The 12,772-nt window shown below is 32.2% G+C and overlaps 2 protein-coding genes across 3 annotated transcripts in view; both read right to left on the minus strand.

Annotated features, from left to right (window-relative positions):
• Nucleotides 1-474, minus strand: part of LOC105131092 (cytosolic enolase 3-like) — a 6,367-nt gene extending 5,893 nt beyond the window's left edge. The window contains exon 1 of one of the 2 annotated variants that reach the window (XM_011033888.1): nt 34-474. In XM_011033888.1, coding sequence (XP_011032190.1) covers nt 34-138 — 105 coding nt within the window. In that variant the 5' untranslated portion in view covers nt 139-474. The remainder of the gene's footprint in view (nt 1-33) is intronic. The other variant, XM_011033889.1, reaches the window with a different exon arrangement.
• A 290-nt stretch (nt 475-764) lies between these two features.
• Nucleotides 765-7,303, minus strand: LOC105131093 (neutral ceramidase-like). Its single transcript, XM_011033890.1, has 10 exons — nt 7,155-7,303; nt 6,658-7,056; nt 6,355-6,563; nt 5,444-5,788; nt 4,394-4,658; nt 4,021-4,291; nt 3,790-3,915; nt 3,089-3,152; nt 2,212-2,381; nt 765-1,513 (listed from the first exon to the last, which is right to left on the minus strand). The coding sequence occupies exons 2-10, from the start codon at nt 6,996-6,998 to the stop codon at nt 965-967; spliced, it is 2,340 nt and encodes a 779-aa protein (XP_011032192.1). The 5' UTR covers nt 6,999-7,056; nt 7,155-7,303; the 3' UTR covers nt 765-964.
• Between the last annotated feature and the right edge of the window lie 5,469 nt (nt 7,304-12,772).

Genomic DNA, 12,772 nt, shown 5'->3' on the forward strand with positions numbered 1-12,772 from the left:
GGGAAAGAGAAAAAGAAAATGCGAGAGATTTACTATGAAGAGAACAGGATCGGGAGTTTTGGCCCTGACGGCCGCATTGACGGCGTCTTCGATTTTACGAGAGAGCATGTGCTTATCTAGGTATTCCTGCACCGACATTTCTCCTCCTCGATTCTTCTTTTTGCTTTCTCAATTCCTGTAGTTTACAACTAGAGAGAGAGATTGGAGCCTTCCTGCACAGCAGCTGAGATTGGAAAATTAGAAGAAATCTGCAATTCAATTTCCAATAAAATTAGTAATTAGGGATGACTGATTCTTCACTCTGGTAAAAGGGCTTATGTAACTCAACACAGTGGCTACTTCGGGTTCTCCTTTTTCACTCTACTTTCCGAGATTCAAAACGGAAATTACGAAACGACGTGTCGGTTAGTGCAGAGATCTGTCGAGGCTTTCATCTCATGGAACGAGTTGTCTCCTACTTAGCAAGCTGCTGATAAATGGTTTATTCATAGTTGATAAACGACCTGCACTCGACAACAACAAATACAGAACGATTTCTTTTCGCTCTAGTTTATATTTATTTAAAAAAGACATAAATAAATATATTTTAGAGAGAATTTTGAAATGGGTTTTTTATTCCAAAATAACAACAAAAAACTATCATATTTTTAGTTTTAATACAGTCATATTTTCAGGGTAAAATATTTTAATTGGATCCATGGTTATTTTTTTGTATTTATTTATTTAAAGCCATAGGATGAGTGGTAATTGAAGCATGATCAAAATAATAAATTTACTCGATCACCAGCTTAAGAAAGGATTCGTGGCAAACCATGTCTTTTTCTCCAGGCATTACAAAAACAGGAATTCAAAAGTTCAGCAGGAGCTGCACATGCTAGCTATCCCTCGTGCAAGTATCATACGTAAAAAAAATGAATACAAGCACACAAGTAAAGTACGTAAATGTACAAGCACGGTATGTTTTTCATGTCACTACAAAAGCACTTGATGAACCGGTGAAATGGCGAATAGAGCCAAAAAGGCTCTTTGCAGCTCCAAAATGTCTCATTCTATAGACACCAGGATTGGCAGATTGCGGGATCCTCCATTCCATGGTTGCATGACTACGAGTACTCAGTTTTGAAGGTCTCGACCACTTGAAGCGAAGGCAGAAATCATCATCGTCATATGCTGGGAACCAGCTGTCCTTTCCTTGGAGGATCTCCACAAGGGAAAAGGTACCTTCTGTCATCAGGTCATTCCTTGGGCAAGCTGACCAGAAAACTACTGTGACTTTATCTCCTCTTTTGAAAGTGGAGTTCAGGTGTACATCAGAGCTGCAATCACCGAAATGCACACCAGGTGGGGTTGCATCCATTACAACTGGTGTAACTAAGCTTATTTGTTTATCAAGAAGGTCAGGGGGTTGTGGACCAGGCTCGACCGACTGGCCACTGATAAGAGCAGCTGCAAGCTTCTTGAACTCCTGAATGTAGGCACTGAGAGTGTGTGGCCCAAAGAGCGTGGAGGCACCCTGAGAATAATATCGTTTAGAAGTCATAATCTAAATAAATGTTCTCTATTTGTTTACTAAAAACAAGAAGGAATTGTAAAGCACAATATAAAATTATACAGATAAATGCAAGGATGGAAAGCCTTCGATGGCTTCCTTATGAGAACATCTATTTTTATTTGAGTATAGACTGTATCTCTTTATTCTTCATGGTATTGACCACATTCAAAATCATTCCGGCAGGAGATTCAAACCCCTTTTTATCTGATCTTTCGATAAGAAGATTCATTCTCTTCATAACAAATAGGAGATAAACCAATAAAGATTTCTTTTTTGATTCATATCATGAACAAGCGATTATAAAGGTAAAAAATGAAACATCACAGAATTCCTAAAACAAAGCCCATGACTTTCAATTTAATCTTGCAGGTTTCCCTTTGATAATTCATAGTGATATGGTATGGAATAATGGGTACTGAGATCATTTAACTCCAATCATAAGGATGATGCTTGAAAGTCTCAGGCAGCTTCCAATTTAGAACCAGATGGCAACCTATTTTTGCTATGAACCAACTGCCCGTGCGTGTCAACCTGGCTAGTATATAGTTCTCTTAACACCAAAACTACACATCACGGTCAACTTTTTCCTAAGAAAGAAAACTATTCACGTACTGTGTGATTAACTTATTCATGCATCTGTCATTAAACTATTCACTTACCTCATATCTCTGCATTTCATACTCTTCAATGGTGGTCACGTACTGTGAATAGGTGTTAGTCAATCCTGCTATAACAACGTGAACATTACTGTTAAATTTTTTATTCCCACCACTCATGAGCACTGTCTTGACAGCATCTCTAAGACGCCTCCCAGCCATGGTTGTAAATTCTGTTTGAAATAATCAAGAAGAAAATTCTTGAGCTCATAAAATCATAGGTTGAAGCAGTTAATCAAGGAAACAATGTACAAAGGTGCTTGGAAAGTAAATTCAACAAGAAGTTATCATCAACCAGTTAAATAGCACTCCAAATCAAAACAAAGAAAGAATGACTCCTGGCATGTTTAATGCCACAATAGTTTTATTAGGAACAAAAGGTACAGTGATTGAAATGCAATGAAAGTGGGGAAAAAAGATATGGCACAGGCTGCAGTACGAAGTTTTCCTGCTTGACGCTGGTCCCAACACAACATGAAGCTTGACCAGCCTGAAGCAAAATTTAGTTATGTATATTCCAGGGGTATTTTTTGCATAATGGAAGTTCAACCCACCATGCAACATGTCCATTTACAGTTTTACACAAATAAGTTCATTTGAGCTGGACCAGGCTATTTAATGACAGAAAGTTGGACCGTACTCAGGTTGACAACACATCCTCCATCCCAGCCTGAGTAACAACCTTAGCAGTGTGCTCATCACCATCATTTGGTAAAAGACAAAAGGTCCAATCTTAGCATGTTCTATAATCTATGGCTATAAAATATCAGTAGTTTCTCATCAATTCAACTTCAGAGCTTAGTTTGATCATAAAACATGATACTGCTAACGAAAGCATTTACCTTACGGGAAAATAAAGGAAAGAAGCAATGAAAGGTACCTCCAGGTACACTGAGGATGACTAGCTGCCCTACACGGAGAATCTGGATTGGAAGGATAGAGGGCTGCATGTCCATGAAAGAAAAAGATGGTCAGTAGTAAAGCAACAGTGGTTCCAAAAATCATCTGCATGATAATAGTTTCCCTAATAGGAATACCAAACACAAGATAAAAAATTTTTTTTTTTTTTACTATTTCACAGCGTACATACATTAGCATTCCTAGAAGTAGAAAAATAGTTACAGACAAAAGAGGCAGGCATGCCATGCCAGAAGACACCTTTAGAAAACTTCAAATCGTGAAAGAAAAAAGGAATGTTGAATAAATGATGGACGGAGTTGCAGTTATGTGTTCAGAATCAAGGAAACTTTACCCAATACATTATTGCTAATTGACAGGCCATACAGTTAACTTTACCCAATCCCAGTTTTAAGTTGTTTGATGTGAGAAAGACAGGATTTGAACACTCAATCTACAGGTCTGCACATAAATTAACGCCTGGCCATTTAATTCCAAAAAAAAATTACGAAATAAATTAGGACTAGAACTGAAGCTAGTTACTGTTAATCAATACTATTACCCGATCCAGACATCAAAGTTACTTGAGTTTTTAATGGTGAACTTTAGGGGTGTCAACTTGCTTAGAAACTTTTGTAAACAGCCACATTCTACTAGCATCAGATGTACAAACAAGTAACTCACCGCCCAATCATATGGTTTCTTCATTTCACCAGTATCAAGCAAGATAGGCTTTGGATGCTGACAATCAACTTGTTCCTTTCCTGGTGTTTTTATTAAGTTGCGCACCAGTCTCCAGAAGGCATTTCCCTGATAAAACATGACAACAGACAACAATCAGGAGAAAAGGGCAGTCTCTGAATATCAAGACAGAATATGATAATTTAAGACATAAATATAGCAACCATAGGTCACCTCATCATCTCCTTGCTTGAAATCAAAAGCTCCAGGTCCATCTGTTGTTCCTGCAGCAAATGCAAAACCCATTGCAGCAGGACATGTTTTTACTACGTCAGAACCTCCTCCCTGTTTAGGAAGTGTCACTTCCAGCTGGGAGAAGTCTACAAAAGAGTGGCGATGATCAATCATTCCATTTAATTTCTCAGATGCTGTGTTGAAAAGATCCACAGCTTTTTTGAGTTGCCTCTCTCCAATGATACGGGTACTTTCAAATTCATCAGGGTAACTGCCAGGTTAGGTTCAAAACACAAATTAGCATTAGCATTCCAACAACTCAAAAGGCATGTATTTTATTATCAAAAGCATTGGATAGCACAAGATTTGGTACCCTGGCCCTCGGCCATAGCACAACTCATTCTTCCCACCACAGGTACTGTGATTGAAATCACAAGGTAGTCCAGTGTCTGTACAGAAAGCTCCAAGCACATTGGGGCTAACATCACCACAGTTTGATTGGCAAAATGCAGACACAAATCCAGGTTTGTCAGCCTGCCTGAGAGCACCCCTGACACGCCTTGCAACACTAAGAATCTTTGTTGCAGGTCGGCCAGAAGGAGACTGGAAGGACGCTGCAAGCTCCAGTAGCATATGGTCTGCAATACACCATCAAAAGTAAATGGAAGAAGCTATTTATCCTTGTTCTATTATTCCAACCTAGGGAACAAAAAGTGGAACATTTGGTGCTATGCTTCAGTTCTCAGGTCCTTCATATTCCCTGTTGAGACTGCAACTTAACAGCATGCTGGATCTGGTTATAAGGTATCAGATCCAACTTGCATATTCTATATTTGTAAGTATTTGAAATACTTCAAGTGATCCACTGTTATCACTTATTTTGATTTTGATTTTGTATAAAGCATTGATTTATTTTCAATATCATCTTCACCTGATCACAAGGCAGAAATTCAGACATCCAGCAAGCACTGAGCTGGTGCTAAGGTTAATTAACTGACTGGAAGCCCAAAATGTTGTTATTAATTTTTTTCCAAAATAAGGAGGAAAATAAGAACCACATTAGTGCCAGAATCTAATAAACTGCAATAGTATAATGGCTTTCCATCAATCATATTTGTTTTATTGTATATTTTAATCTGATTATTTTAGGCCTTAAAGATAATATCATTACACTGAACTATACAATTCTAAAGTCCATAAGCCTCCACATTTTTGCAGTGTCTAGAGTCAACACACAGGCTTGTGCTGAAGATGTTGAGTAAAACCCACATGGAAGAGAATTGTGGAACTGTTTATTTGAAGACCAAAAACTCTAGCAGGTAAAATAAAGTGCTTGTCTGAAGCCATAAACCAAATAGGTTGTTAATTATTTTTTCATAAATTACTCTACCTTGACTTAAAACAAAAAAGAAGAGAAACTTACGATTATCATGCAAGTCTGGGATAATATTCGAGACTCTTCGAGGGATTCCATCAGCTACACCTTCATCAGAATACAAGTTTCCAATACCACTGTGCCGAAACCAGTCTTCCATAAATCGTGCTGCTGCCCCCTTGTTATCCCCACTTATCAACGAGTTTGTGCGACTCATAGAAGTTCCATGGGTTGCAAACCAATTGAAGCTACCTACTGGACCCCACTTAGCGTCTACAAACTTCAAAAGGGTCATTTCTTTGTCAACATCATACTTGTATTTGCTGCGCTCTTCAGCAGGATTATTAAGATATGCACTGGGGCTGCGATTTACACCGGCATCTAAGATCTCTCCTGTACGTAAGAAGACAAAACCTCTCTAAGATTATATTCAGCAATATGACCACCGCCATGGCCCTTGCCAAAAAAATGAAAGGATGCAATAACAGCATTTGCAAAGAGACCATACAATCATGGGTGCAACATAGCACATGGTACAACTACAGAGAAAACAAGAAGAAGTAGAGGGATCCAGGTTCAATCCGGTTATTGATTAAGAGTTTAGCACAGGCTAAAATGGCATCTGATGAAGAATAAGCTCTTCAAATACAGAAGGTTGTCATTTTACCAGAATGACACAAAATTGAAAGTCAAAGATTTGTTAGATCGTTCCCAAAAACAATCTCTATGAAAGACGACCATTGAGATAGAAATAAGCATCTAAACAATAAATTTCCAACACCGAAATGGAAACTTGTAAAACTACTGGGTGATACAATCTACGTAAAACAAAGGGCATTACACAAATCACCCATTAGCAAAAGCCAAAAGCCAAAGGCCGAGCAAGAGCTTTTCTGGCATTTTAAATGACAGTTTGTTTTCACCCATTCGCAAATTCATAACCATACACGTTCCCTCACCCTTATTCACAAAAATCGATCCAGGTTGGAGATTTTCATGAGCTTGAATTATGCATTTCTCAATGCCATCAACAAGCGCATCGAATGATTGACGCACAAATCCAAGAGATGTCACAATATACACAACATACTGAAGATAACCCCCGGGACCAGCATGAGTATGAATGCCACTAATAGCAACATTTTTTTCAGTGTAGAGGTCACCATACCTGCAATATAAACAAAAAGACACTAACTTTTAAGTTTAATAACATCAAAACATAGCTCAAACGATCATAATTTAAAAGCAGAAATAAGAACTACCTTGCCTTCAACCTCTCAATAACTTTAATAGTGACAAGTTGAGAGGCCATACAAGCATCAAGATTAACAAACACAACACGGTTCCCTTGGGGCTGAGCCACAATAAAAGAACGAGCTCGCAACCTGAAGTGAATCCCAGAAGCAATCTGTTCCGTGTCAGCATAACCCATCATGTTAACATCAGCAGCTGGTCCAGTGATGTCATAGCTTCCAAGCCCAATTAAGTAGTTGGGATCAGATAACACTACTCTACCATTTAGCAGCAGCAGCAAGAATACTAAAGAAATCAAGAACCAAATTGGTCTTTGAAGATAAAGATTCGAAAGAGGATAAAACTCCATCTTAACACTAACAAGAAGATTAGAAGAATAAATGATCAATTCATTCTTGTCATTTCCCCTACAACAAAGATATATAGCGAGATCAAATCATTTAAATTGTAAAAATAAAACAGGAAAAAAAAAGACGTCAAGATTTGGACAAGACAAGAAGTGTACCAGGATTTGAGCAGTGAACATGTTTGAGTGAGAAAAGGACCAAGTGGATGTCTTGAAGAGAGATATATCCCACCTACGATTCTTATTAATGGAGTCAAAGCAAAGAACGAGCGTTTCGGTTTTTCTCGTTTACCTAACTTCGACAAGAATGTAAGGGTTACTCCTTACTTGTGATTGATTTTCAACCCCTTTTTTGTAATTAAATTTTAAAATTATTTTAATTTATAATAATTTATTTAATATTTTAATATATTTTAAAAAAACTTTAAAAACCAATCATAATCAAACCCTAAAACATTCTTAAAGTGCTATATATTTTAGAATTGAGTTACAGAGTATTTAAAAAAAAATTAATCTGTTATATATTTTAATATATTTTTAATTAAAAAATATTTAAAAAATAATTTAAAAATTTTTCCGGTTAATCAAAATGGAGTGGTGCTTCCTCTTTTGTAATTTTAAAGCTATGCGAATTTCGAGTGAATTTGGTCATAAATAAAAGTAATGAATCATCTTTTATACCTACCGTAAATAAACATCTCTCTACTTCTCTCTCTATTTCTATTTTTTTCCATAGTAAAACAAGTCTTCCATTTTCTATTTCCATTTTAATAATGGTAAAAGCTGCCTACTTAAAAAAAAAGAATTAATATATAGTTTATACATCTCAAATATATTGTAGGGTTTTCGTTGGTTAGAGGATGCATAATATGAATTTTTATCTAACTAGCATGAATTGTAGTCGCCTGGCCTGGTTAATTAAACAAGGAATTATTTACTATACTCGAAGATATATTATTTGATTTCACTTAAATATAAGATATATAGATAAAAAATTTAATTTATTCAGCTTAAATTAGAGAGAGAGAAAAGTTTAAATATGTTTAATAAATAAGTGTATTTTTCTTTTTCTTGTTAGTAGACAATATACTAACAGTAAAAATGGAGCTCAAAATCTTGACGCTCCACGTGTGTGTTCTTGAATGAGGATAGTGACCGACAATAGCTCCAGAAACGTACTGGGAAGGGGAAACAACACAGAAATTCAGGCCCAGCCTCGTTTCCATGACTGCCAAAAACGTATTTTGGCTCACCCTTACGCGTAGCATGATTCTGAAAAACAAGGAGTTGTGTGCTAAGAAATAAGGTAATGGAGACATGATAGATCCTGTCCACCAGAGCGTGGCAGGCAAGCAGGCAGCTACGCTCAGGATGCTTTCATTCCAGATCGTCAGGGCCTTCGGTTTCTTGCTCGATGCATGATGAACAGTGGATACCTGGCGTACTCTTGCGCTGGTTTTGAAATGATTCAAGATCTGGAATCAAAGCGTTGCTATGCCAGACTCTATTTTTCTCGTTACATAGTAATTCTATTCATTATGAGAAGCATCAGAAAGAGACTTCTGAACTCAGAAATGTCATTTGTCAAAGAAAAAAACTGATAAAACATATTTCTGTGAGGAAAAAAAACACCGATATATTGCTGATAAACATGATTGTGAATATTTTTGAAAGTATTTTTATAATAAAATGCATTAAAATATATATTTTTTTATTTTTAAAAAATTATTTTCAGCATCAGCCTATCAAAACAATTTAAAATATAAAAATACAATGAAATCACCAAGCAGAATATGTTTTTTTTGTCACCGAGCAGAATCCAGTCTATTAGGGTTTTGCATTTATTTCCTTCAAAGAGTTCAATCCTCCTGCTTTTACAGGAAACCTGCAGCTAACATTTTGAAGAGTGAAGCCTAATTTACGGATTCTGCTCACCTGAAGTTGCTTCCTTCTCTTTGCGAGGCCCAAATGCCAGTAAATCGGATATTTTGAAGATACTGGACTTCTGGTATCATGTTAATTTTTCTACATTCAATTGATTTCATTTTGCTCATAAACGCACCAATTGAACTGGAGCTAGATGTAACCGCCGCCGGTGAAGATTTCTTACCTGCATGTGAACCTGTTCAGGTGAGCTTTGATATTTTATACACAATGTTTTTTAGGTGTTTTGTATAAAAAAAATGGTTGAAAATTAAGTATTTTGGCATAAAAAAAATTATGGTTTGAATTTCTAGTGATCCTCTAATTGCCTGAAATTGGTTCTGCTTATTTTTTCTCAAAAAAATCTTCCCCTGAAAAAAAACAAAACTCAACCTGTGTACATAGGGTTGGGTTAAATGACCCACGCACCTGTACTTTTTTTAAATCTAAATACACTGAGTTTTTTCATCCATTAATTCTATATTTTTTCTTTTAAATTTATTATTTGATATTAAATTTATATTAAATTTTTTATTTGATATTTTCTAATATAATATGATTTGGTTTTTATTTAGTTTAGATAAGATCTCAATTTTTAAAAAAAAATTATAAGGCATTCTTTCTTTATAGCTCAATTTATTTTTTTATTTTATTTTTATTCAGCCTCTTAGGCTCTTTGCTCCTAATATCTTTTTTATTATCATTTTATTAAATAAAACATTGGTTTAGATAAACAAATTTATTAAATAAAATCGAGTCTATAACTTATATTTCAGGATCAAATATTTATATCCATATCTATCTTTCAATTTTTAAATTTAATCTTTAATTAAATATTATTTAGTTTTTAAATGATTTTTATATAAAATGATTTTTTTAAACATGTACAACACTGTATAATGATTTTTTCATTTGATTTTATTCAATCATTTTTATATGTATATCTATTTATATTATCTTTTGACTGAATAAAAGTTTAATTCTAATAAAAAAGTTATTAAATATAACTAAGTTTATGACCGTGATTCAATATTAAATATCTTGATTTGTATCTATTTTTTGATATTTTTATTTTAATATTTTATTATTGTTAATAATTTTTTTATTTAGATTTATTGGCATAAATAATTTTTAATTTATTAACTGAAGATAAGCAAAAGGTTTCAATTTATAATCATAATTTTTTATGTTAAAAATTACATTGGAAAAACTTAAATATTTTTTTTGTTAGAGAAATTATTTAATAATGAAGTTTTAAATATGTTTTTGTTAAAGAAATTATTTGATAGTAAAATACAAGTAAGATAGCTAATATGATCTAAAGAAACAAATACAATCAAATTGCTATTCAGATCAGTTTACCTAAAATCACAATCCACCAAACTTTGACGAGTTTAATTCAAACACGTGGCCTTCCACGCCTAAAACTATGAATAAAAAATAAATTAAGGTTATTAAAAAATCAAATAATCATGTCCCTTGCAAACCTTAAAACCAAGACTTTTTAACCTAGGGGGTATAAAAAAGCTAAGTCTGTATAATGCATTGACATTTTTGCCCTCTATAATCACGGGGAAATGGTTGATATTTTAAGGGGAAATGGTCTTTTTACAGGGTTCGATTGGCATTACTGATTTGTGTGGGGGTAAATTGGTCACTTTGCATTTTTATTGCAAACTAGAATTATTGATCTACCTTTTAAAACAAAAACAATAACTCGAGGGCAAAGAACTTTTTGTTTTTCTCTCTCTTTTTGAATAGTATAATTACAAATTACCCCTGCATTTTTGTTTGTCTTGAACTGAAGTCCCACGGTGCTGTCATCATTATAAATTGGATTTTCTATAATTAACCATTAGAGTTTTGAGCATCTAGATCTTTTGAAATATATAAAATATATTACATAATAAAAAAAAAGGGTTACTGGTACAACAATGCACGTGCCAATAAAGCCGAGGAAATTAAGCTTTTTGGATGATGTTGGCGAGCTTTTTCAATTGTCAAATCCACTTTTTAAAGTTATTATCAACGGTTTGTTTTTGTATTTTATAAGTATTTAAAAAAAAATTAATTTTTTTATTTTTTATTAATTTTAAATTAATATATTTGTAGTGTTTTTAAATTATTTTGATGTGCTGATATCAAAAATAATTTTTAAAAAATAAAAAAAATTATCAATATGTATTTTAGCACGAAAAACTATTTGAAAAAGCAATTGTAACTATACTTCTAAACAAGCCCTATAAAAACAAAGAATAACTCTTTTCTCCCTTGTTTTCTCTTTTATTTTTTTTTAAAAAATAGATAAGTTTCGTTTCATTTATTTTTTAAAACAAATTGATCCTTAATGTTTTCATTTCATGTATATATTATCTTTTATGGGTTTTTTTCTTATCATTCATCATTTAATTTGATTTGATTTAATTTTAAATTTAATTTTTATTATTTTGATTATTATTTATTTTATTTTTAATTTTATCTCTCGATATTAAAAATAACATATTAATATAAACCTAATAAATATTATTCCGACTTGACTCGAATAGATAAGTGTTTTTTATGCTCACCTTATACGACGAGTAATTAATAGGGTATGAATATTATCAAAATATACTTGAAACTCGCTTGAACCTAAAAAATATATATATATTTACATTGTAAAAATATATCATTTGTAGAACATTTATTTTTCAAAAAAAAATATAATATGTATATATATTTTGATATTAACATCAAACACGTATATATGTGTAATATTTATAATTTTATAGTTTAATAATTTAACTTGTGTGTAAATAAAAGAAGCACACTTCAAATTCAGATATCAATAAATTTTGTATTTAATAATAAATAATAGTAAAATAATGGATATATATTGGAATAAACAATTTTATTTTTAATGTAAATGTTAAGTATGACAATTTAATATAAATTTAACGGATACTAACGCGAACCAGTGAATATTTTTTATGATTATTTTGCTTAATTGAATATTTTTTATGATTATTTTGCTTAATTAACAATGAATATGACATGAATGTTATCAAAACCAATTCCAAACTTACTTGAACTCAACATAAAATTTATATTTATATTATGTAAATATATTAGTCGAACATTTATAACATTGACATAAAAAACATATATTAACATACGTGTGTGTGAGTGTGTAATATTTATAATTTCACACATACACTTGATATATATATACATATATATATATATATATATCTTTTATTGAATAATAAATAATAGTTAAATGATTTAATAATCACATAAATACTAAAATCTAATTCACAATCTATAAATATTTAAATTTTTTAACAAGCAAGTAACAGGTAAGGTACGAGTATAAATCTAAATTGTGAGTATTTATTACCAGTCTTATTCAACATTTTATTTTGTTTTATTTTAGTGTTAAATTTTATACACTTTCTTTTGTTATTTTTTTGCAAATTTTAGGTACTTTCTTTTGTTATTTTTTTGCTCCTTTTTATTATCGTATTTGTTTTCAAATATTATCACTTAATATTTTGTGATTGAGATTTTTATTTTATTTTTTTGAGGTTTGTTTTTTATTAAATTACTACTAAGCTTACAACCAAACTAAATAACATATTTAAAATATTAATATATATCGATCCTTATTTTTATTTTTAGATTCTTCATTGCATCTTTTTTATTAAGCTGTTGCAGCTAACGTGTTTTAAATATTAACATGTATTGACCCTTATTTTTATTTTTATATTTTTTATTGTATTTGTTTTTGTTTTTTTAATTTTATTTTTTAATATTTAATTTATATTTAATTAATTTTTTTACAAGATTATCTCAATTTAATATTCAGGGTTTCA

Source organism: Populus euphratica, unplaced genomic scaffold (assembly GCF_000495115.2).
Source record: "Populus euphratica unplaced genomic scaffold, PopEup_1.0 scaffold76.1, whole genome shotgun sequence".
NCBI classification, from domain to species: domain Eukaryota; kingdom Viridiplantae; phylum Streptophyta; class Magnoliopsida; order Malpighiales; family Salicaceae; genus Populus; species Populus euphratica.